The 24,723-nt window shown below is 52.6% G+C and overlaps 1 protein-coding gene across 3 annotated transcripts in view; it reads right to left on the bottom strand.

Annotated features, from left to right (window-relative positions):
• Window positions 1-1,965: 1,965 nt before the first annotated feature.
• Window positions 1,966-24,723, bottom strand: part of SEPT4 (septin 4) — a 51,284-nt gene continuing 28,526 nt past the window's right edge. For all 3 annotated transcript variants that reach the window (XM_025215670.1, XM_025215671.1, XM_025215672.1), the window contains 4 exons: window positions 16,896-16,992; window positions 15,996-16,158; window positions 9,216-9,315; window positions 1,966-5,452 (listed from right to left, as the gene is read on the bottom strand). In XM_025215670.1, coding sequence (XP_025071455.1) covers window positions 5,393-5,452; window positions 9,216-9,315; window positions 15,996-16,158; window positions 16,896-16,992 — 420 coding nt within the window. In that variant the 3' untranslated portion in view covers window positions 1,966-5,392. The remainder of the gene's footprint in view (window positions 5,453-9,215; window positions 9,316-15,995; window positions 16,159-16,895; window positions 16,993-24,723) is intronic.

Below are 24,723 nucleotides of genomic sequence, written 5' to 3'. Positions count from 1 at the left end.
AACATGAGCCCCCATGGCAGATGGCTTCTGGGCTCCAGGTCACTGGCGCCTCCAAGGTGACGTGGGCAGACACACTCATGAAGGAATTGTCCTGCATGGCCAGTCCAGCTGCCAAGGTGCCTGCCTGCAGCTGCAGCAGCATTGCCTCCATGCTGCTGCGTGGCCAGCCATCACCTGTATGTGCCAGGCAGGGCTGTCACAGAGCCACAGCCAGCTGGGAAGGGCCCTGTCCCCATGGCCCAGCCTGGGCCCACCTTGCCTGGGGCTGAGAGGGGCTGGCTGCAGCCCTTGCTGAGAATGGGCATGGAGGGGCCAGCCCAGGGTTAGGGCCCTTCCCAGCTGGCTGTGGCTCCATAACAGCCCAGCCCAGGCATGGGGAGCCTGGATCAATCTGAGTTCACAGCTCCTCTGGTCCCAGCCCAAGCTGAATCCAGATGGAAAGGCCCTGTCCCCATGGGCCAGCCCCTCTGCACCCACCCTCAGCAGCACCCGCAGGTTGGCTCAGCTCAGCCCCACAGCCCCAGGTGAGGTGGGCAGATGGCACGGCCATGCAGGCCAGCTCTGGCCGTGCCCCCTGCCATGCGAGCAAGCAGTGGGGCAGAAACCCTGGCAGACCCTGACTGGGGTCCCTGTGCCTATGCTGAAGAGGGGAGAAAGGAGTTTAATCCCCCTCCCTTTCCCCTACTTCATCTGAGGCTGCTGCCCAGCCTGGCTCTGACCATGGCCCCCACAGTGGGGAGGAAAGCTGGGCAGACCCCCGTTTGGGTCCCTGTGTGAGTGGGACAGAGGGGAGACAGGAGAGTTTAATTCCCCTCCCTGTCCCCCTTTACTTGAGGCACTGCCCAGCGCCGGTGTCTGATTACCCCTGCCCACCCCACTGCTGGCTCTATGGGGTGTCATTTAGAGCAGGGTCACTTAGTTTTTAAAAATAGGCATGGGCTTGGACAAGACAAACATGTGATGGTTGCATGCTTGTTTCCTATGTTCTGCATGACTCCACGGCCTAATAGAGATGTTAAACAAGGTCAGATGCAGCGGGATAGAAATCAGGTAATAGTGGGATCTCCAAAAACCTTCAATCAACCCAGTCATAGAGCTACAAACGGAACAGGGCACTGAAGTCAACTTGAGTCTCTTGGGTTTACTTAGTCCTAAGTGAGGTTAGTCTGGCAGAGCAGTTTTGTTGGAAAGAAGGATAACACTGGTGGTGCTGCCAGTCATACAGAATAGCTGTTTAGAAACAATGCGTGCTTACATGGGACCTGGGTTATTGCTAGGGACCTACTTAAATAATGGTGAGACAATTTCACTGGCATTTCTCAGTGGCCCTGCCCCTCAGCACTGATTGGTGAAGAGGACCCAGGAGGGAGAAGGGACAAGGGAGCAGCCACCATCTTGATTGCTGGCTGCCCTTCATGCCTCCCCACCAGCTCCTCCCAGCAGCAAGGACCAGTGGCTCCCACTGGGAAGCCAGCACTTTATTTTAAATGTTTTTGTTTTGATTTTATGAATTCACCAACAATCCCAGATTTCACAGTTTCCATGAAATCTGTGAAACCACAAATTAAGTAGGTCCCTAATTATTGCTTAAAATAATTGCTAGCTGGAGGCAGGATGCAAATAGGGGTTGACCACAAAGACATGGACTGGAAATAGCTCCAAAAGTCTGGGAACTCTTCCAAGTTCATCCAAGCTACCTCAAATGTCTAGAATCTGAAAAATTGGATCAGATGGCTCACAAGAGCCATTCTCTGCCCTCCATATCAAAAGCTGGGCCCTTCACCCAAGATGAGAATCAAACCTCTCTAAGCATCTTTATGCCACCTTGCCTTTTGGGTTGTGTGGCAAGCAGAGCTGCTGAAGAGTAAAGGGGAGAGCTGTCTTCCTTGGGAGATTTCTGCTTTTCTAGGCTGAAGGTTGTGAAAACAGCTCTCCTTTTTACTCTTCAGGAGCTCTGCTTGCCGCACAACCCAGAAAACCAAGGAGGCATAAAGATGCTTTGAGAGGTTTGATTTGCATTTTGGGTGAAGGTTTAACCATTTTACTCAAACTGGTTTTCCATCTCTAGTTGCCCAGAAGAGGAGATACCAACCACCTGGATGAAAAGTACTTTCTACACACCCCTGGAATGGGCAATTCATCTGCAGTGCAGAGGTCTGTGAGGACAGGTCCACAAGGCAGATCTTCAGTCCAGGCTGAGGCTAGGAAAGAGATTTTCCAGGATTCTTTTGGGTCCAGATGTTCCAAGGGAGACACTGAGCCAGAGGATAGGAAGTACAGGCTTGTTCCCATTCTTGAAATGGCTTGCCCAGTCTCCGGGCTTGTCCCTGCTGTCAGCGCCACCAGATAGATGAGCTACAGTCCATGTGACATGCCCATGTTTTGGTTCCTGTCATGTGCATGGATGCTAGGAAGTTTACTCTGGTTTTTCAGGACTGTATCTGTAGTGTTGCTGTGCGCTGCCTGCAGTCCAAACAGTATCTTCGTCTTTAAACCATTTAGTTTAACAGCTAACTCTGTGACTCAGGTGGGCTCACTGTTTTCCACTAGTAAGGTTCATTCGATTATGGAGTCCATGCACCTCCAGTAAGGAATTGGTATTGGGTTTGCAGAAGCTGCAAGCTGTTGTGGCCCTGTATTGTTATGCAGTGTGCTGGAGACTGGACTACCTGCTCTGGCAAATTGCCAGGGTTGGGAGACAAAAGCTAGGTCCTCATCTAGCTGCTCAGAACAAGGCAAGGAGACTGGCTGGGACAGAACATGGAATAGCCACTAGCTTCACCAGGGAATTTCAGGAAGAGCTTAGAATTCATGAATTTTGCAGACACACAGGTTGTACTTTCTCTGCCCCCCACATCATGCTTCTTGGAGGAGAAAAGGGAACCCTGCAGTGAGTGTATGCTTTTGCGTGTACCCATCCAAAGAAGGCCTTGCATATGTGCGTGTGTGTCTGCATCTATGCCAGAAGGGGAGTCTGCTGTGTATACATGTATGTGCACCCCTCTGTACCAGGGAATAGATACCTGCTATACACAGATGCGCTCATGCATGCCTGTACGCATGCTAAGGGAGCCCTGCTGAGTGTGGATATGAATGTGTGGCAGGAGGAGAGCCCTGTAGTGTCTTCACGAATTAATACCTATGCCAGGAAGGTACATGGACTCATGGCAGCTAGGAAGCTGAGGCTGGTGCATGCATTCCTCTACAGCCATACCACAGTGTTAGAAGGACATCTCTGAGCACTTGTTTCCTGGGCTATGCCTGACCATTTATTTCCCAGGACCCAATCTTTGTGAGAGGGAGTGGTGCCAGCCCCCGGGGACCCAATCCTAGTGCATGGAGGGCAGGAGGGAGTGATGCTGGGACCCCACAGCCCAATCTGACCCATAGATGGGCCCCACACCACTCACCTAGCCATTCTGCTTTGGGAAGAAGAGATGTGTGTAGGGTATGCTGCACAGAACACACCTCCTATACACTGATGATCAGAACAGGTTGGATGGCCCGAAGCAGGCACTGCCTGATGTTCAGCTTTGAAGATGCATCCACATAGAAGAGAAATAATTGGGCACATTTACTGCCATGTCACCTGGCTTTCTGGGGCTGAAGCCATTTCAAACTATGGTGGAGTGAACAGAATGAAGTTGAATGCTGATGCATGTAAGGTGCTGCACCTTTGATCAAAAAGCACATATACAAAATGGATGGCAACTGGCTGGATGGCAGCACTTTGGAGAAAGATCTAGGAATCTTGGTGAATCACAAACTCAATACGGGTTTGCAGCATGATGTAGCTGCACAAAAGCTGAATGTGATTTTAGGCCGTATCAATATGAGCATTAGATGCAAGACACTGGAAGAGATGGTGCCTCTTTACTTGGCACAGGTAATGCCTCACCTAGAGTATGTGCGCAGTTTTGGGCTCCACATTTTAAAAAAGACGTGGAGAAGTTAGAGAGGGTCTAGAGTCAGGTGACAAAAATGATAAAGGGCTTTGAAAGGAAGTAGGAGGAGGAGCTAGTCATGTTCAACTTGCAGAAAAGTGCTTAAGAGGGGACATGATAGCGGTCTTCAAATACCTGAAAGGGTGCCATAAACAAGATGGAGAACATATCTTTCTCACTGCAGAGAGCAGGTTGTGGACCAATGGCTTAAAGTTGCAGTAAAGTAAGCTTAGACTGGATATCAGGAAAAAAACCCTCTTCACTGTTAGAACAGAGAGACGGTAGAATAGAGCCGCCTAGGGAAGTTGTGAAATCTTCATTGTTGGAGCTGTACAAGAAGAGGTTGGATGACCTAGGAGCAGCTGGTTCAGGCAGGGGGTTGGACCAGAGGCCCATTCCAGCCCTACTTTACTATGATTCAATGTGCTCCTTGCTCCCAGGGCCAATATGCCTGGCTTTCCATTTGGAACCCAGAAGCATCAATGGATGAGTTCATGTATCAGAAAATAGAATAAGACCCAGTGATCTCAAAACATGGGCAAGTCCTTCATGAAGCTGTTAGCTGATGGCAGAAGCAAGGGCCAGGACATCCAGATTACCTGGGCTCACAAACATGTTACAATGTATGTTGGCTGTCCAGCTATCATTCACAAAGCCAGGCTTGTTTGGAAGAGGAGGTTGAGGGCCTGAGTCCCCTCTGCCTGAACACCAAGTCATTGTTGCTGGTCAGCACTATTGGAGAATAGCCTTGGCCCTGGTGTAAGTGACTGCATACAGTGCAGGTCAGAGGCCCTGCAGAACCAGGTGCCAGGACACAGGCATCATTCATGGGAACTAGAATTTTACTTCTAGAACTGCTGCACAATGCTAGTTCCCATCTGGAGACTGGGGGGCCCAAGGCTCAGGTCTCTCCCACAGCCATAGCCACGGTGCTCCACTAGCCACCCATACGACTTCCCCTGAAGCAGTAGGTCTGCACAATCTCCCAGTATGGCAGGGTCCTGCTGACAAGAACGAGTGACATTCTGTGGTCTGTCGGAAAGGGAATTGAGGTGCACCTCAGGAGTGCTTTGAACTAAGAGAGGCTGTACATATTCACCATAAAGGGACACAGTGAAGCAAGTAGGTGCAACTCAGCTGAACCATGGGGAAGCATTGCCTGGAGTCTCAGGGGTGGGTTTGCAGCCACTGTTAGAAGTGAGGAGGCTCAGTTCTAAGTCAGGAGGCCGAGGGAAGGCAATAGAGAGGAGCCCTGCAATGTGTCAGCCATTTTTCCTCTAGGCTTCTGGAGGGAAAGTGCTGAGGTTCGAGAATAAGGCGATATTGCATCAGCTTAAGGTGACAGGTGTGTTGTTGTACTGAGTACTGTAACTTGGCTTTGATGGGATGGAGCACGATGTAAACATTTCCAGTTTCTGTGCAGCGCAGAAGCTGGAGGGGCAGGGAGGTTAGTGAGAGTCCTTCATCTGTCTTTGGATCTTCTGCAACATCTCCTGCATCCGCCTCAGCTGAAACAAAAGGAAAGCATCTGAGGGCCCAATCCCCAGCACTCCTTCCCTAAGGAATAGAAGCTACAGGTTGCACTCAGCACAGCTCCAGAGATCAATATACTGGCAGTGTCAATGGGAGCCCCATAGGGCCACAAGCTTCCTCACCATAGGACCAACTTGGATTTGACTTTCTGTCCTCTCTCATGGCTCTGCCAGGACGGGGGGATAGCTGCAGCATCAGATCTGACACAGGGACCTCTCCTCTGTAGCAAGAGGACATATTCTCCCCTGCAGTGGGGTCATTTACACATGGACATGGAAAGTGCCACAGACCTAGAAATTACTGCTTTCCAGGATACCTGAAGAAGGGTTAGATGGTTAATCTGGAGGCAAGGCAGACAGGATCAGGCCCAGGCTCCTTGGGCAGCCCTGTGGGAATTAAAAAAATGGGTTGTCCCCTGGAGTTGCTCTGACAGCAGGAGCATGACTAGGCCAGGCCTCAGGGAAAGGACTGCCAGAGGAAGGGCCTTATCTAAGGTCCTCATTAGTGTTCAGTATTAAGAACAGGGAAGAATGGGCTCATTTGAGGAATTTGCGAGTGTTGGGTATAACAGAGAGCCTGAGGCTTCGTTACTGTAAGATAAAAGCAGTTCAGCCAGGGAGCACTGCAGGCTAGGCAGGGTGCAGCAGCTGCAAGTCACTGGGGGAACAGGCTAATGGAGCAGTCAGCAGGCACCTACAGGTGGTCAGCTGGCTGGAGGTAGACAGGGCCGTGGGAGTATATAAGCCCAAGGCTGGGGCTGGCAATGGGAGTCTCTCCCTGGCAGCTACAGGGCAAGGAGCTCCTGTCCAGGAGAGCCACCCAGGGATGCTAGGCTGACTGCTTTGCTGCTTGCAGGAACAGGGAGGCTTGGGGAGTTCGCAAGGAGCCCAGGCTGGGAGGACTGTATTAGTGAGTCAAGGTTTACACCCTTAAAGGGACAGAGGGCTGTTATCCCCTTATGTTTATGTTGTGTCTATACTGGTGGTTTGGACTGGGACTGCACATAGAAGTTTATGGGGGGCCCCGTTAGTGCCCCAGGGGCAGGCTCAAGGCTCAAGCAGCTATTGAGCCCGGAGTGGGCAGAGAGCCCAAGGTGGCAGCCAGACATGGAACAGGGGCCCAGTGCCTGAGGCGTGCAGAGAGACAAGGGCCTGGTGCCAGCGAGGGGCTCAGCTACATGGGCCTGGGGCCGGGCAGAAAGGGGCCCGTGGCCTGGTGACTGGAAAAGACAGAGCCAGGTCTGATACAGTGAGCCTAGGGTAGAAAGCCAAGGTAGATTAAAGAGGCAGAGGCCGAAGCCCCAACAGAGGGAACGATGTTATAGTAACACCTGTAAGGCATGCGGCATGGTGTAGGGGAGGGTTTGGAGCCACTCAATTAGGTCCTAGGGCTGTAGGTGCCCAGCAAGGACTCAGCTGAACTGGGTTAGCCTGTGGGCAGCCTCCCTATTTATTATTATACTTCCATCAAGGTGTGGCAAGTGAGAAGGTGCCTTACGGGCAGAGCGGGGCATGGCTGCAAAGCCACCAGGGGGCACCCTGGGATCCCGACCTTGCTACACTGGGCAACTAAAAGGAGCAAGACTGTTAGCAAGGAAAGGAAGGCCAAAGCCCTACACAGAGAACAATCGAACTGCACAGGAAGAGCTCATTCCTGCGAGGGAGAATAACTGGATGCCCAGTGCTGAAGGGAGGAGGGGTAGAGGGGCTGTGGCTGGAGGGAGCCGCGGGCAGTGAACAGACTGATCAAGGCTAGAGATGTGAAAAAGCCTTTGTTTCTATGGACCTTATTACACCTTACACTGTGAGCTGCATAAATGTTAATTGGTATTAATGCTAGCAGTTTGGAGTGGTCACAAGTTCATGTCAGGAGGGGCCTGGAGGATTAAAAGAGAAAAATCCCTTCCCCCTCCCCTGCCCACACTCTCAGTCCATGCTTCCCGCATTGGCCCTCACCCCGGGGGCTCCCTCCTTGTCTTTCAGGTTTCTCCCTGGCCCACCTGCTTAATTGTGGCTGCTCCCACTGTCTGTCCTGAGGGAACAGACAGGGTAGGGTTAACCTGTCTGCCCAGCCACTGCCAGCAGAGCTGACTGGCAGTGGCTGGGAAGGCAGGTAAACTCTTCCCTACCTGCTCCCCAGACAGTCGGGCAGCCACAAATAAGTGGGGGTCAGAAGGATCGTGGTGGGGGGGGGCAGTAAGCAGGGATTTGGGGTGCTTGGGAGAGTGGGGCGGGGGGAATGACAGTGGGCCTGATCTGGGCCAGTAGAGGAAGGGAGATGGCAGTGGTGTTTACACTAAGATGTAGTCTAGAATGGCTGCAACTCATTGTAACACAAGCTAGGTAGCAGGGATCAGAGATAATCCTGCCCTAGAGTGGCATAACTTGGAGCTACCTAATGAGCGCTTAAAACTAGTTTCCAGTGTTAATGTGCAGACAATCCAGTGGTTAAGACCTCCAGAAGCCATCCAAAATTACTGTGTAACAAGGCCCTTTGTCAGCTGATTTTGAGAAGTGATATAGGAGAAGTGCCAGATGGAGGCTCTGTCCACAAAGCAGTGGCCCAGGGAGCACGGGCTCCCAGAGCACGGGGAGGAGGGGGCATGAGCCCCCCCATGTGCCCCTGGCTGGCGGAGAGTCCCAGACTGGGCCAGGCCGGGGCCCGTTGCCACTTCTGTGCTGCGGCTGGGCTGAGCCGTGTCCACCCAGCAGTCAAAGGAATGTGGGGTCGGGCCCTGGCCTGGCCTGGGGCTCCCTGCCAGCCATGGGTACATGGGGGGCTCCTGCTGCTGAACATAGCCCAGCAGGGGCCTTGTGGGCCCATGCTCCTCCCCCCCGCCATCCCTGCTCTGGAGGCCCATGCCTGCTCCCTCCCTGTACTCTGGGCGTCCCGGAGCACAGGGTGTGGTGGGGGGGGGGGCAGGCCCAGCGGCATGAGCCCCACCCTGCCCCATGTGCCTCTGGGCGGCGGAGAGCCCTGGGCCGGGCCAGAGCCCGACCCCATATTACTTTGGCTGCTGGGCAGGCACAGCTCAGCCCAGCGGCAGCAGAGAAGTGATGTCAGGCCCTGGCCCAGCCCAGTCTGGGACTCTCCGCTGGCTGGGAGCACAGAAGGGCGGATTGGCCCCTTGGGTGCACATGGGATCTGGGCCTTCCTCAAGGAATTGTGATCCTGGCTGCATGCATGCCCCTTCTCCCCTGCTGCGACCATCCAGAGCCCCTGGCCTGGTTTCCCTGCAGCCCTACCTGCTCCCCCTGCCACCTACTTTTATATACTGTTATATACTGCTATTTCTACATTTCCTTTCAGTTGAGCCTTGCCACTTGGGGGTGGGCAGCAGGGCAGGGGGTGGCATAGTAGATCCTGGGGTGCCCTTTATTTCCTAAATCTGATCTTCACCATAAAAAGGTTGGAAACTATTGCTTTATGACCTTTCCCTCCAAAGAAATCATTCAGCCCTGTTTGCTACACCAACAGAGCAATGTTGGCTGCTAGTCCCCTTCCAGTTCCCCAGACAGTGGAAATATGAAAGAGTGGAGCACCTGGGTGGAGGATGGACTCTGCTGTACCATCTGAGCATGCTGAAGCTGGGAACCAAGTGTCAGAGCCCAGAGCAGGAATTACCCAAGCTGTCTGGGAGAAGATGCATGTTTTACTGACAGCCTGGCCTCTCTGTGCTACGGGGGCTGCAGTGGGGCATGCTCTGGAAGAAGATGCAGTCCCTGCCCCAGTACTCACCTCTTCATCCTTTTCCCGAATGAGTTTCTCAGTCTCCGAGTCTGGTACTGTTGGGATAACTGGGATAGGGAAGTCTGTCCCACTTTCCCTTGTCAGCTTGCTGAGGGTAGTAAGAGGAGAACAAAACATAGGAAATTAGCACTGCATTCCCAGCACTTCAGGAGAGGCAAACAACAAGTTAACAAGGGTGGGTTTGGGGGCCCTAGATGAGGCCCAAAGGTCAGGGAAGGACAATTTAGAAAGAGCAGCAAATAAACCTGCTCAGAGAAAAGCAAACCTGAGGGAGAACATGTCTGGGAAAAACCTATTCAGGAAGACCTGTAACCCACAGATGGCACTTTCTTATCTGTATGAACTGGAGAGCTCTTTCATGATCAAAACTGCTGGTACAACCCTGAGAGGGCATCAGGCCATTACAGACAGGGGGCTTGCATGTCCCCTGCCAAGCAGCTGGTAGGGCAAAATTGAGGCCAAATCTGATGCTTCGAATAGTCTGGCATTGCTACGCCTAAGTGTCACCAGAAGTAGTAGATGACTAAGGTTCACTTGTCCCATAGGTCTTCAGGTGATCCTCAGAGTTGCTTTGTGTATCTTTTCCTGCTAGCTGACACTCTCTCTCCCTCTCCCTCTCCCTCCTGGGCCAGTCACCTCCTGGGGAGAGTGGCAGGATGCTCAGAGGTGCTGTGAGCTGCTAAACCCCATGCTTCATTCTTGCAGACCATCCTGCTTGAATGCAAGATATGAGCAGGGTTCTTCATCAACCCCATAATCCTGGCTCCACTGCATTGGTGCCTTCCATGACAGAAGCCCAGGGCAGGATCATGCTGGGAGAAAACCAGTGTAGCTTTTTAGGTGGAACCCCACATAGGCCTTCATTTATAGGAGACTAGAGAGTCAGGGGCAAGTGGAGCAGAGAAACAGGCCAAGCCACCTCCTCTACCCCTGTATAAGGCTTATGTGTAATACTTGAGCTATAACTCTTGCCTCCCACAGAGCCTGGCCTTGGGGAAAGGGACACACATAGTTAGGTTTAAATTGTACTTAAAGGTTTGTTTTTTAGGTATTGGCTTATAGGTATAGATATATTCATCAGAATGGTTCAGGATGGGTAGCAGGGGAAAACTGATTTCTAAGAAGCTTGAGTCTCACAGTTGCACAATATTACAGCCTTGGAAGCAAACAGGCTGTCTAACACAACAAGGCCAACAAGAACACACAGTTTGGAAAACAGTCTGGGAACAGAGGGATTATATACTATACTGCCCGTAGCACAAGATAAAGCAGCACTAGCTAACAAGGCCCCAGAGCAGTGGAGCCCGAGTCCCAGTTTTGGGGAAACAGACCAAATTAGGAGAAGGCCCAGAAAGCTATGTGGACAGTGTGACCACAGGGAAACAACCAACCAGTGATAGCCACAGATCAAGAGTCATCAGAGGGGAAGGAGAATATAAAAGCAGAGACTTGAGAGTAACAAAGGGTCCTTCCCCATTCCTGCCCATCCCTCCTCTTTTTCTTCCCAGAGAGACGGTCCCCATCCCCATCCCCTGGGAAGGGTCCCCGAGGCCACAATGGACAGAGGGCATACCACCAGCCCATCTCATCCACCCCACTGAAGCGGGGGTGCGGGCCTTGGCATCCCACCTCCGGACTGCTGACATCTGACATCTAAGAGATAGCCTCCAAGTGAAGAGTGCATCCTGGCCAAATGTACTTTGATGACAGCCCTAGGATTTTGCAGATATACAGAATTGCTTGACTGTTTGCATTGCATTTTTTCTGTTATCACTGTGTATCAATACATTTGCCTACTATCAAATGGAGAGGTTGTGGTTGGTTTGAGGGTGGGTCCCCCCCAGAACAAGACCTCTGGGTCCTAAATCCGGAGCCAACAGCAGCAAGTGACTGAATGGCACCTGCTGCATCCCAGGTCTGGGGTTGGTGGTTGTACAGGCCATCACATTCCCGTTCACGAAGGAGAGGGAAGTTGCAGGGTCTCAAACCCCCTCTGGATAGACAGCTGCGCGTTGACCATGCTTAGTGTACAAATTCCAAAAGTGGCAGTTTTGGGGCTGCAAACATGCCCTTGAGAAGCATAAAACCAAGTAGAATTTAGACATAAGAATACATGTTCATGATGGAAGGCAGACCTGTGCAAGGATATCTAAGACAGCTCTGCTCACACTAGCTCCAGCACCAGACCAACACTGCTGTATCAGCAGTTTCCACTCAGGCTGAAAAGTCCTGTTCTTAGCAGAGTTAATGAGCCTTGGTGCAGTGTTGTAGTGCTGTCACTCCACTGCCTTCAGCTGGGGAGCTAGCTCAGGTACCTTTGTACATTTTCATCTTGTACCAAAGAAAATATAGGTTACCCTGCAAGCTACCCACTACTTGAGTGAGCAGTGAAATCTCTAGTAAGTGGCTAAAATGGTAACTTTACCTGCTCATTCAGTGACAACCCTAATTTCAGCTCTTCCCATGCACTGTTTTACTGTTCTTGACTGGAGGAGGAGTGATTTCTCCACTTTGAGGCTGGACTGAGTTCCTGGGTCATGCAGCATCAGCCAACCATACCAGTGTTGCTCTACCCAGGACACCAGCTGGGCTGGGAACCACATTGACTCTCAGCCTGGTATCCCCCAGCCCTCCAGAGCTCATTGTAGGGCCCCTGCCTCAGCAGGCCCCATGATGCTCCCCATCTAACCATCTTAGAAGGAAGGAGATACTAAACTGGTCTGCTTTCGATCTGCCCACTGCCACCAGCTTTACATGCTCATGCTCCACATTGTCCATCATCCCATACTCGCATCCTGCCCTGATGACAAGTGGTGGGACACCCTAAGCAAGGGGGGTGAAGGTCCCTAGTGGACTAATCTGTATGTCACCTTGATTCTGTGAGCCACCAGGGATCTCAGCTGGTGGCTCCTCCACAGATCTGTTGCCACAGGCATGTGTCTGGCATGGTTCATGGACACCTCCAACACCTGCCTCTTCTGTCAGCAGAGAGAGACCCTGGCGTATGCATACATGGGGTGTGCTAGGCTGCAGCCCCTGCACCACCTACTCCAGAACCTCTTGCTGAGGTTCTGGCTGCACTATTCCCCTCACCTGTTTATTTTTGCACTCCCCATCTGTGGCTCCACCAAGTCCCAGGACCTCCTGGTCAACCTCCTCCTGGCCCTGGCTAAGCTGGCTATGTATCTTACCAGGAAGGAGGCTCTAGCTGGGAGGGTCCCTTTGGACTGTGGGGCTGCTTTCCTTTCACTTGTGAGAGCCTGTCTCTGGGTAGAGTATCATGGGCAGCATCCACTGGCTCCTTGGACTTATTTGAGGGGCCAGTGGGCACTCTCTGGTGTGCTCTGTTCAGTGCCCCCATTTGGCAGACTAGTTGTTAACCTGTGACCTCCACTCCTGTCCCCATTTTCATTATTTGTGGCAAGTACTCAGTAACACATCATTAGTTACCCCCAGTACTAAAGGGGGCTTATAGTTTCCTTGGCAGGCCATAACTCTCCTTAACGTGTTAAAATCCTGTATCTCTCAGTGGCAGACAGCAGCCTAACTGCTCTCCCTGCAGTAAACAGAAGCTTTCCCATCACGTTCAGCAAGACAGTCTGGCCAGAATGAAAGGGCTGCAATGTCAAGTCACAGTTTGAACTTTAATAGAGAATACTGCATCTTTTCCACAGGGTCCTGGGCCTTTGATCTTTCCTCCATAGTACTAGTGTTCTTGGGGCGCTCAGGATGCCATGGCATGGTTATGGAGCTATCTGGGTTAGCAGCAGGCTGAAGAGCCTACAGAATTGCATGAAGCTGATTCTCCCAATGATGAAGCAGGAAAAAAATACATTAAGTACATATCCTAGATCTCAGCTTTAGGCAGGTGGAAGGCAGCTTCACCAGACCTGTCAGCACTCTGTACAGCAGGGGCATGAGCATGATCAAGAAGAAGTGGCTAGAACAGCCTAGTTCTAGAGTCAAATGGCTTACTCTGTTCAAGGCATTAACTTACAAATAATTTGAGCTCCTTCAGAGATACCAGTAAAGCAGCAAATGTCTTTATAGATCTGTAGTGTCACTCAACTATCTATATACGAGAAGTACTCGGTCTTCTTCAGGCTTTGAAGAGGGAAGAGGGGTCAGAAGTGACTGCACAATGCTAGTCTTTTCCAACATCTGCTCCTGAAGCTGTATGCCAAAGGTGGTTCCTTCTGGAAGAAGAATCCCTTTAAGCCCGAGGTAAGATTGGCTGCCCTGAGCTTCCCCTGCATGCCCCAGGAGCTGCAATTCTGAGTAGCAAAGCACCTACAGAGATGAAACAATTCTCTCCTTCAGACCTGATGACAGGGTTTGTGGGAGATGTGCAGGATGATGGCAGTCAGGTATCCAGGCTTGACTCACAACTCAGAAGGGAGTGATAATCCTAAGCGTGGGATTTATAAAACCCTTCAGTTCCAAGGATGACAGGTGCTCTCCTGAATAGGACAGTTACTATACTGCCGCAGCAGGACTGAATCAGTATTGCTCCACTGACTGCAATGAAATTATACAAATTGACACCAGCCGACCTCTGCCCCACTGTACACATAAATCACCAAGCACACACCCTACCCCTGTACTTTCAGGACCAAAGAGCAAGCCTCCGAGTCAGGATAGTGCACTTGGATGATAAGAGTAGGATCCACCTGGCTCAAAACATGTTGTGTGTTGGTCCCCTTAGAAGCATCAGCCATTATCTTGTTATTGGCTGGACATGAGGGGATTTCTCCTTTTCACACACAATGCACACAGGTGCCACCTGCAGTGCTAAGTGTGGTTCAGTAAGGCCATCAGTGCTGTACTATTACTCAGCCTTCCCCAGTGTTTGACAAGGCTGTATTCACCTCACAGGCAAATAGTTTCATAGTTGATAGGGTCAGAAGGGACCTGAGCAGATCATCAAGTCCGACCCCCTGTTATGGGCAGGAATGAATGCTGGGATCAAATGACCCTGGCAAGGTGATTATCTAGCCTCCTTTTGAAGACTTTAGTGAGAAAGATAAGGCATTCTTCTTATGCATCATCCACAGAGACGTTAACTCAGTCCTGCTTAGAATACCAACTAGCTACATGAAGAAACTAGCTTAAATTTATCACCTTGGATGGCCCAGAGAGCCACTATCATAGCCACTCCCTCAATATTTTACCATCCCTCTACCCACGCTGGAGACACTCAATTGCTTAAAGGCCTCATGCCTAATGGACTGCACTGGTGTTCCTCCGGAGTGATTTTACAGAGGCTCATGGAATTACCCAAGGGGGTAACAGGGGGAGTCAGGACTGCAGGCCAAAGCCACTTGTAGGACTGCTGCTCCTCAGCCTTTAGCAAAGACAAGTTTTCAACAGCTGAGCATCTGGTCCTCTTGGTTCAGTGAAGGCTGTGAGCTAAGCATACATCAGATAAATAGGCAGAGGGCCCAATTCTTCTCTGCTCAGGACCTCAGGTCACCACATCTACCAGTGCTCAGTGGATGTCACATGTGAGCAGGTAACGAGTCTCCCATGCAAGTGGGAGCTCTTGGCACCCTGAGGAGTTGGGGATTTGCCTGTCCTCTCTGCACCTATGTGCTCTCCCTTACACACTGGGTTCTGCCACAAAATCCTGCACCAACAGCACTGCCTGTTCACCAAGTGACTGCACAGGGATGCTGCCCTTTGACCTTCTCCTTCACCTTGTTATGCAGCTTCTCTGTGCCAGCAAAGAAGAGGGGCTATGAGTCCCACTCAGGGAGCTGCCCAGTAGATGTAGAGCTCAGATCCTGGTTCCAGCACTGGAAGGCCCACATGGGCACAGAAGCTACCAGAGATGCTGCAACCTCCACTGGGGACCAAGTCAACCTCCTGCAACAGCAGAACTGGACTGCCCCTGAGCTGGGCTGTGTGGAGCACAGGGACAGATGTGGCCTCTGCTTTTGTTTGTCTCATACTTACAAATGTCCAGGTTCTGCCATGGTCTGTGAGGTGGGGTGGGGGATGTCCTTCCCTGTACACCCCTGCTAAATATATTCTGGTGCCATGTCATGTTCCTTTCACAGCCTCCCGGTATGAACTGCCCACATTGGGAAGCTATCAGGGACAGATGGCAAAGACAACCCTGCTGACCAGGGGCAAGCCTTGGGCTGGTGCATTCCTTCCTTGACCATGGAAGTCCCCAGCTGTACAGCATGGGGAGGCTCCATTACTGTGTTGGCTGGTGTTTCTCCCACCATGGGGAGGCTCCATTACTGTGTTGGCTGGGGTTTTTCCCCCAGAGCTCAGCAACAAGGGCCTTGTGAATACAAAGCAGGAGCCAGTGGTGAAAGTCAATATGAGGTCCCGTCCAGGTTCCTGGACTGGCTGATGAACCTACTCACGGCTCCCAAGGATCTCTAAAGACTGGGGTGTTTGTTCCTGGGCTCCAGCCTGCTGTTGGGCAAAGCAAGCAGTACTGTTCCTTGCTCATAGGATCATGGTGCCATAAACAGTTGCTTGTCTTGCTAGTGCTACAGCCCAGCACTGAACTTCCAAAGAGAAAACAAAAACATGCCAGGCCTTCTCCCTTTCACCCATGCAGACTGGCATCTCCCTTTCACCCATGCAGAATGGCATCCACACACCCTTCCTGTGGCTCCCAAGCTTGACTTCCCTACTCTGAGCTAGCATGGGCATGCTGTCTCATCCCACACTGGTGGTGGCTCTGGCCCAAACACTGCCTCTCAGCACTTCAGCCCCTACCCCTGTATAACCCAAGGCACTTCCCCATACTTGCGGTTCCTCTCCTTCACCACCATACGCGTCATGCTCTGGATGCACTGGGCCCGGTAGTTCTCATAGTGAGTCTCTCGTGTCACATCCTTGAGGTCCTGCATATGCGTCCTTACCAGCATAGTACGGAGCTTCACAAAGTCACAGTGTGTGGGGTTCTCCACTGCAAGGGAGGAGCAGGGTTAGAGGGGAAAACAAGTGCCCCCACACCCTCTCAACCCAGTCAGGAAATCTGGGCCTCTTCACAAATGAACGAACTTGGCCAAAACATCCAGTTACTAAAGAAACGTAGGGCATCCTCTTGCAAAGCAGCTCTTTCTTCCCTGCTTGCACATGGGACCAAAAAACGGTGACATGAGCTACACAAGATCCTGTCCAGGAAGCCTGGAACTTCTACCAAATCTGACCTGCTAAATCACATGGAAACAGGCAGAGCCTTGGGGTGCTGACAGATGTGGGGGAGGAACCCCAACTCTGCAGTGTCTGCATAGATCAGGCGCTTTAGTGGGGCTTTTTATCTAAAACTGATTCAATCAACTATTAGATCAACGTGCCAAAAAAGCCCTCCAAAAAGCCCTGCTAAAGCACTCAATCTATACAGACACTGGGAAAGCTGGGTGCAACTAATGCACTGCCTCTTCTGGGCATGTGCTGGGCTTGGTGTCAGAGCATGCTGAGTTTAAAGTAAAGTGCTGTTTTGTTGTTGGTTTAATGGTCAGCCTTAATGATCCCACCTAAGACAGACCTGCCTGGTGCCTTAATGATCCCAATCCAGGTCACTCCCACCAAGGACAGACCTGCCTGGTGCAAGCACCACAGTGCTGACTGGTGAGACATGGTTCCTGAGCCAGAGGTTACTAATTTGGACAGAATCCAGGACAGCCTGAGACAGAGTATTACCTTCCACAATGCCCCAGGGATACAGTCGCCCCCGGACTCTCCTTCCTTTGGCCTCCACGACTGTGTTGCTACCAATCACAGCAAAAGGGATGCTCTCCTGGAATAGAACCAGCATGTATCAATGAACAGTTCTACACCCCACAACTCCTGGCATTTTGGGGTCTCTGTTTTGTGCCCCTGGTTACGAGCCCAGCTGGTGCTCTCACACTGATCACCATCTAGCATAAATTGTGCAAACTACAAAAGAGAGACAACGTCCTACCAGAACCCTCACTAAATTGAGCCTGAAGGCTGGGAATATGAACAGGTTTCCACAGCCTGTGCTCATTTATTTTTGAGATAAAACTCATGAAGGAGTGGGGGAGAGGAAATGGAGGGATGGGAAGAGAGTAAGCAACCTATAAAATGCTCACTACATTGGTACTTCCAGGTGTACCAGCCACTGAATAGAAGCCAGAGTGCAGGCAAAACAGTGGTTGGGAAGGACCAAAGAGCAACTGTGGGAGAAGAACTGACATAACACGTAAACTGGCCACAGAGCAGGAGCTGGAAGGCAGTCCAGCATCTGGGTGCAACAGCTGATCTATCAGCAATGGCTAGTGAAGAGAGATGGACGCAGGGCTAAGGTACAGGTCCTTGCTGCATGCTTATCACTCCCATGCCCATTTTCCTTTGCCTCTGCAGCTCACAACAATGACTACCAGAGCCCCCTATAACTACAGTTTGCATCTCCCATCCAGAAACACGATGGCCCTTCATAAACTGTGATGTCAGAGACCACTATCTTCCACAAGTTCTGAAATGCCCCGCTACAGACAAAGTGGATTTCAGAGCCTCTGCCTTGGGCTGGGATTCATGCCTGGGTACAGTCCTGGTGCACTTCCTCCCTGAAACTCAAAAAAGGGGCACCACAAGCTCATTCCTTATGGCAGTTCTGTACCACAGGCCTGGCGCAGCTGGCACAACCAAGATTCTCCGCACCCCAAGAGAAGGCCATAACTCAGTTGGTCCAGACCACAGCATCCTGTTGCTCTAAGGAGTAAACTTCTGCAAAATTCTGTACTCCTCATCACATGTAGAACCACAGGACAGGACTCTACTAACTTGCAGCTCCCGTATTTCTTTGTTCTGCTGCATCCAGTTAGAAAGAAGAGAACAGTCTCCTTCCGGCTGGTTCTTATTACACTACTGCACCTTGCCACTAGGTGGCAGTGTAACAAAAGCTTTATGGGTAAGGCGGTAAGTGGTACACAGTGGGCAAGTCTACAAAAGATGCTTTACCATGCCATTGACTAATTGACTGTGCAGTAAAGTATCACCATCTACACGTGCAGATGCTTACTGTGCAGTCAATTAGTCAACTGTGCAGTAAATTTACTACCTGCATATGCAGGTAGCAAATTAACTGCACTGTAGTTACTGAACAAAAGTCCATGTGCAAATTTGCTCCCAGTTAGCCTGGGCAGCCAGGGGGCAGGAGAACAATACCCTCCCCCAGGAGCTGCTTGCTGCTGGGGTGGGCTCCAATCACAGAGTTTGGCCTGGGACACTGTCCCCCTGCCCCAGCTCCATGATAAGAGCAGGGGATGGGACACTGTTCCCTGCCCCAGGGAGCTACCTGCTGCCAGGGTGACCTCCAAGCAAGGAGCCTGGTAGAACAATGTTCCCCTGCCCCAGCAGCAGGCAGCTCCTAGCCCCCAGCTCCATAATCAGAGCCTGTCCCCACACTGGGGAGGGGCAGGGAGCAATGTCCCAGCCCCTGCTCTGATCCAGAGCCAGGGCCTAGAGTTGCCTGTTGCTGGGGTAGGGGGACACTGTCTCAGCCTGGAGCTCGCCCCGGCAGCTTCTGGGTACAGGAAACAATGTTCCAGCTCCTACTCTAATCAGGGAGCTGGGGCCAGGAGCTCCCTGCACAAATAGAGGTCCCCACCCAGTCCCGAGATGGCTGGGACCTGCCTCCGAATAGGCTGGGCACAGGGCTTATCCCCATATTCACGGGACAGGAGAGCTCTGCAGCAGCAGCTCTCCTGCCCTGTGCACATTAAGACCCCTCCCAATGTGTGTGTATGGGGGGTGATGGTGGGGGCAGGAGGCAGCTGTCTCCTGGCCCTGTGCTCCTTGTCAGCCTCTGGGCTAGCACCCAGGGGGAGTCTGCTGCAAGGGGGGCAGAGCAGTGTGGAAGCAGCCCTCTCCAGGCTGCTCACTTGCTAGGGACAGACATTCAAAAAGCTGGAGCCTAAACTGATTCAACTTTTGCAGGTTAGTCTAACCTGCCTAGGTTAAACCAATTTGTAACAGGACAAACATTCTCTCTGGACTCAGGAACTGCAAGCACATGCCTGCAGTTGCTCAGGCCAGGCATTGGGGGGTGCTAGAGCACACCCTTGGCTCCAGGGAAGCTGGGGGGGGTGGGGAGGCTGGCCAGTCTGGGCTGAACTGGTGAGGGAGGGGTTTAATTCCCCCTCTCTATCCCACTGGCAGGGACTCAAACCAGATCTACCAGGCACTCCCCACTCACTGCTGCAGCAGTGGGGCACCATAGCCCCTGAGACAGAGTGGAAAAGAGAGGAGAGTTAGTCTCCCCTCTACCCCCACTGGCAACTGGGTCTGCCTGCCATCCCTGCCCTGACTTCTTAGCACATAAGGGAAGAGAGTTCCTCTTCTCAGCCTTGGGGCTGGCTGGGAGGATCCAGGAGCCTGTACTGGGGCTTGGCTCCACCCCCCTGGAGCTGGGAGCAGAGCTGGAGTCCATTGCCATGTCCCCTTCTGTCTCTGGGCCAGCTGAGGGGAGGGGGGGAGGAGGGACAGGAGAAGCTCAAGTCCCCTGGCACATCCCCTTCTCAACCTCTGGGTCAGCTGAGAGAGGGGCATGGGGACTTCAGCTTCTCTCTCTTCTCCCCCACTGCCCTCAGCCCCAAGGTTGAGAAGAGGAACTCTCTCCCCTCTTGTGCTGAGAAGTCAGGCTGCTGGGCAGCTGCCACTCTGTCTGCACTTGGGGCAGCATCTGGAGCAGGGGTGGGAGAAATATGGCCTGTGGGCTGGATTGAGCTCACCAGGCCATTCTATCCAGCTCGTGGGACCCCTACAAATTTAGAAAATATTTATCTGCCCCTGGCTGCCTATCAAAGATAACAGGAGACAGGGCCAGTAGCACCCAGGGGGAGCCAGCAGCCCCACCCACCCTCAACTATTTCCCTGCTTCCTGCCCCCACCCTGCTCCAGTACCACTGGCTCCGGGCTTCATGGCTGGACTGGGGAACACAGTGCCATGCCGGTACAGGGGTGTGTGCGTACATGCAGGCAGGGGTAGTGTGTGTGCATATGTGTGTGTGTGTGTGTGTGTAGGGGTGTATGCCCAGCCTACGCAGGGGCAGAGCGTGTGTGTTTGTTGAGCGAGTCCCCCACACACCCCCCCACCATACATATGCACCCCTACCTTGCACTGCTATAAATGCAGACCCCCACACCCCCTCACACAACCCAGCCACCCTCCCCCAACACCCCATGTATCCATACACATACCCACATGCTCCCTCACCCCACATACCCACAAACCCACAGCCCCCCACAAACCTATACCCACCCCCCACAACATACAGGAATAAGACTTCATTTTAAGCTATTGTGCAATCAACTCTATGTACAGTACACAAATGCATGTAAACCAGGGCAAAAATATTTTTTTTAATCAAATTAATTAATGTTTTAGATGTTCGCTTTTTAGAATATGAGTTGGTATTTTTCTGGTTCCAAGATGGCAAAACCCCTTGCTAAAAGCAGTACTTCTGGGGCCAAGGAGAGGGACTTATAGTGGCAAAGGTCAGGGGTGGGACTTCCAGTCCAAAGATGATGATATGGGAATGGGGCACCTGTCAAGGCCCTCGACAGCTTGCCAAAACTCAGTAAGTGGCCCTGTGCCCAAAACAACTGCCCACCCCTGGTAAGCCCCCTCCTGCTGGGAGGGGCCTGGCCCAAGCTCAGACCAGACTGAGTGGCAGCTGCTGGTACTGGGGCTGAGGGGAGGGGGGAAGGAGGGAGAAGAGAAACTGAAGTCTCCTGCCACATCCCCTTCTCATCCTCTGGGCCAGCTGAGAGGGGAGCATGGCTCCAGCTCTGGGGGCAGAGCCAAGCCCCACTGTGGACTTCTTCCACCCGACACGCTCTGTCGGTCTCAGCCAGCCCAGAGGCTGAGGAAGGGATGTGGCAGGGAACTCCAGCCCTACAGCAGTGGGGTGGTTGCACAGTCAGACAGGGCCCCTTGCGGGTGCAGGGATGGGGTTATTCCTCCTCCTTCCAGCATCCAGCAGAGGAGACAGCAAGAGACATATTCCCCTACAGGGAGCGAGCATGGCAATGGCGACAGTGGGCAGACCTGACTGCCAGCAGGGGTAGAGGGGAGACTAACTCTCTTCCCTGCCTTATTCTGCCTCAGGGGCCATGGTGCTCTGCTGCTGCAGCAGTGAGTGGGGAGAGCCTGGCAGACCCAGCTGGGGTCCCTGATGGTGGGATAGAGAGGGGGAATTAAACCCCTCCTTGGCTAGACCCCCCACTCCTGCCTTTCCCTGCTCAGGCTGGGGAGCAGAGGGGTGGGCCCAGCCCAGACAGCATTCTGGGATGCTGGGAGTCTCTAGTTTAACTTAAACCAGCAAGGGGTCTGGGACAGACATTGCATAAACCGGTCTGAATCAAATCAGTTAAGGCTGATGCTCTACTGACTGAGCTACCCAGGCTCTTGAACCAGGTTTATCTCAAACTGGTTTCAGACATTTTGAAACTGGTTTATGTGCACTGAATGTCTGTTCTGTTACAGGTTTAAACCAGTTTCTGATCACTTAAACCAGTTTATGTGTAATGTCTGTCCCCAACCAGTAGGAGCACATCTGCTCCCACAGTAGGCTTATAATCCTACTGTAAATTAATAGCGCATGCAGATGTGCCTAATGATGCTGTATCCCCTGCACAATCGTTGCTCTAACTGTAAGGTAGTGTAGATATATGTGAGTAGCAAGAATTTCTTAGCGTGAAAGTTTTTATAGGATCAGCTCTGTAGTTAAGATAAAGTCAAGGTTTCCAATGCAAGACCTTCTTCATCAGGTCTGACAAAGGGTTAGGCCAGGTCAGACCCAACAAAGAATGTCTTGCATTGCGAAACTTGAAAGACTGAAAGACTGAAAGTTAAGAATCCCCCCTCCCGCCTCCCCACCCCATTCCAGGGTTCCCCTCTGCTTCCCACCCATGGGACTCCCCTCTCCCCTGCCCCACATACTTGTGACTGCCTGCACTGTTTTTCCCAGGGGAGCAGGCAGGGTGGGGTGAATCTGCATGCCTGGCCTCTGCTGCCTGCACTGCTACTCTCTGGGCTGAGCTGAGCCTGGCACAGGGTGACAGGAGTGGCCAGGCACACAGATTAACCCTTCCCTGCCTGCTTTTCCAGGACAGACAGCACAGACAGCAACAAGGTGGGGGGATGGCAGGGAGTGGGACAGCGAGCCCAATTTAAGCAGCAGAAGTGCACTGATACATCGGTCTGATATCAGATTGGCACCGAGATAGAGAAAACTGTTTGTATCGGAAATTGGCCTGATATAGCCGATAATTTGGCCGATAAAAGGCTCATGCATACATGCAGCTGCAGCACAGCATGTAAATGGCAAGGAGCACAGCTGGGCAGCGTGGAGAGCTGCATGAAACTGGTAAGGGGAAAGGGGAGGGAAGGGGCTGGGGGGAGGTGGGGCGCCGATCAAGGCCCCAGCGGTGAGGGAGGAGTGGGCTGGGGGCCGGGTGAGAGGCTGGTGCAAGCACTGCCCAGATGATGTGGGGAGAGCACAGAATGGAGCCACGGCTGGATGATGTGGGGTGGCACCCACTGCTGCTCCTGCTGCTCGTCTGGGAGGGCATGGGGGGGGCATGTGCCCCCAGATTTGCATGGGGCGGGGTGAAGCGGGCTCTTCCCGACAGGGCAGGGCTACACAGGGTGGGTGGTGGCAGCCCTCGGAGGAGGGAAGGGGGGGGAGGGGGGCTATGGAGAATTTTAGGGTGGCTGCAGCCCCCCATAGTTCATTCAGTTCCAGCACTGCCACTGCCAGCCCCGCAATTCCTACCTTGGAATAGTATAACTTTGAGCTGCCTAAGGAGTGTTTAAAACTAATTTAAGGTGTTAATGTGCAGACAATCCATGGGTTAAGAGCTCCAGGAACTGCCCAAAATTACTGTGTAACAGGGCCCTAACTTAATCCCAACTAAAGAGTTGGTCCAATAAAATATATCACCCTAAGAAATTCTTGCCTCTTGCATAATGTCTGGACCTTCACAGCTACAACATCATTCTTTCAGTATGATATACATGAGCTAATTCTTAACCATCTAGTTCAGGCCCTGGTAGCCTTCTAGCTGAGGCAGCACAGGGCTCAGTGGGGACTGCAAAACCCATGCAGGAAACTGGGTAAATATGCAGGGTGGGATAAGCATCCCCATGCTGCTATGACCAGAATGGAACCAGATTTGGGTTTGGTAAATCTACAGTACAGTGTAAGCACTGACGTGATTGCAATTGCCACTATTTTATCAGATGGCGCAGCTGACCCCTGTGGGTGCTGTCCTGTTCCCACAAGATTCCAAGCCCCCTCCCCTCCCCACTCCAGGTGTTGCCCATCATCATTTACAGCCCCATGTTAAGTGCTTGTACAGAATCAGCTGGAAGGCAAGATGCAGTGAGAAAGAATGTCAGGAACAATCTGTCCCTGAGGTCAGAGGAGGAGGTTTACTATGGAATACAGGGTGTGCATGGCTAAATTAAATTAATACTACCCTAGAAGGAAGAGGCCCTGGGATTTGGCCCTGGCCAAGTACCCCAGGAAGTCAGGAACTTCCCTGCTGCTGTTTATCTTGTAGAGCTGAGATGGGCAAAATATGGCCCACGGGGCCCCTAAAAAATTTAGAAAAGTATTATTTACCAACCCCGACTGCCTGTCAAAGATGACAGGAGCCAGGGTCAGTAGAACTCAGGGGAATCCATGGCAGGACCCTGCAACAGCAAGGCCCGCCCAACCCATCCCCCCAGCTGGAAGTCTCTGCCTAGCAGAGGCTTCTGGCTGGGGACTGTGAGGATGTTCATACTTCCCTGTGCCAAAGCTGGAAATTCAGGTAAGGAGGGGGCAGGGGGATGGGGAAACAGGGGAGGACCGTGGGCAATAGCCCCAGTCCTTGGGGCCAGGCCAGCTCCTGCTGACTCCAGCGGTCTGGCCAGGCACCCGGGAGCCATATGATGCACAGTGGCCAGCAGGTGGGTACAAAACTGGGGAAAGCAGCGGTGGGGGTGGGGGAAAGTGGAAGTGAGTGGGCACACAGGAGTGCAGGGTCCAGAGTGCAGGGTATGAGTGCAGGGTATGAGCTGGCAGGGGTCTATGGAGCTGCGCTGGGCTGTGCCAGCAGGGAGAGAAGGGAACTGCCTCAGCTCCATAAAGCCCCTGCTGGTCGGGACCCTGCGCTCCTGCTGTCCCGCTCTGGGCCCTGCTGGCACTGGCCCCAGGACACCGGCATGGGCCCTGTACTCCCATTCATCTGCCGCTCACTCCTGTGCATACTCACTCCCAGTCCCCCCGTCCCAGCCCCATGGTCCAGGCGGGGACCAGTGCACATAGCCCTGACTCTGCGTGCCTTGCGCTCCCTGGTCTGGGCTAAGCAGTGGCAGCCTGGGACAAACTGTTGGTCAGCATACAGAGCCTGTGGAGGGCTGTCCTGCATCTCTACCACCACACCACCACCTCAGGGCTGCCCCACGGGGCAGTGGTGACAAGGCAGCCCCATGCAGGCTTTAAGCAGCTGCATC

This window comes from Alligator sinensis, unplaced genomic scaffold, assembly GCF_000455745.1.
Source record: "Alligator sinensis unplaced genomic scaffold, ASM45574v1 scaffold201_1, whole genome shotgun sequence".
Classification (NCBI taxonomy): Eukaryota; Metazoa; Chordata; order Crocodylia; family Alligatoridae; genus Alligator; species Alligator sinensis.
This window is presented reverse-complemented; position numbering and strand designations above follow the sequence as displayed.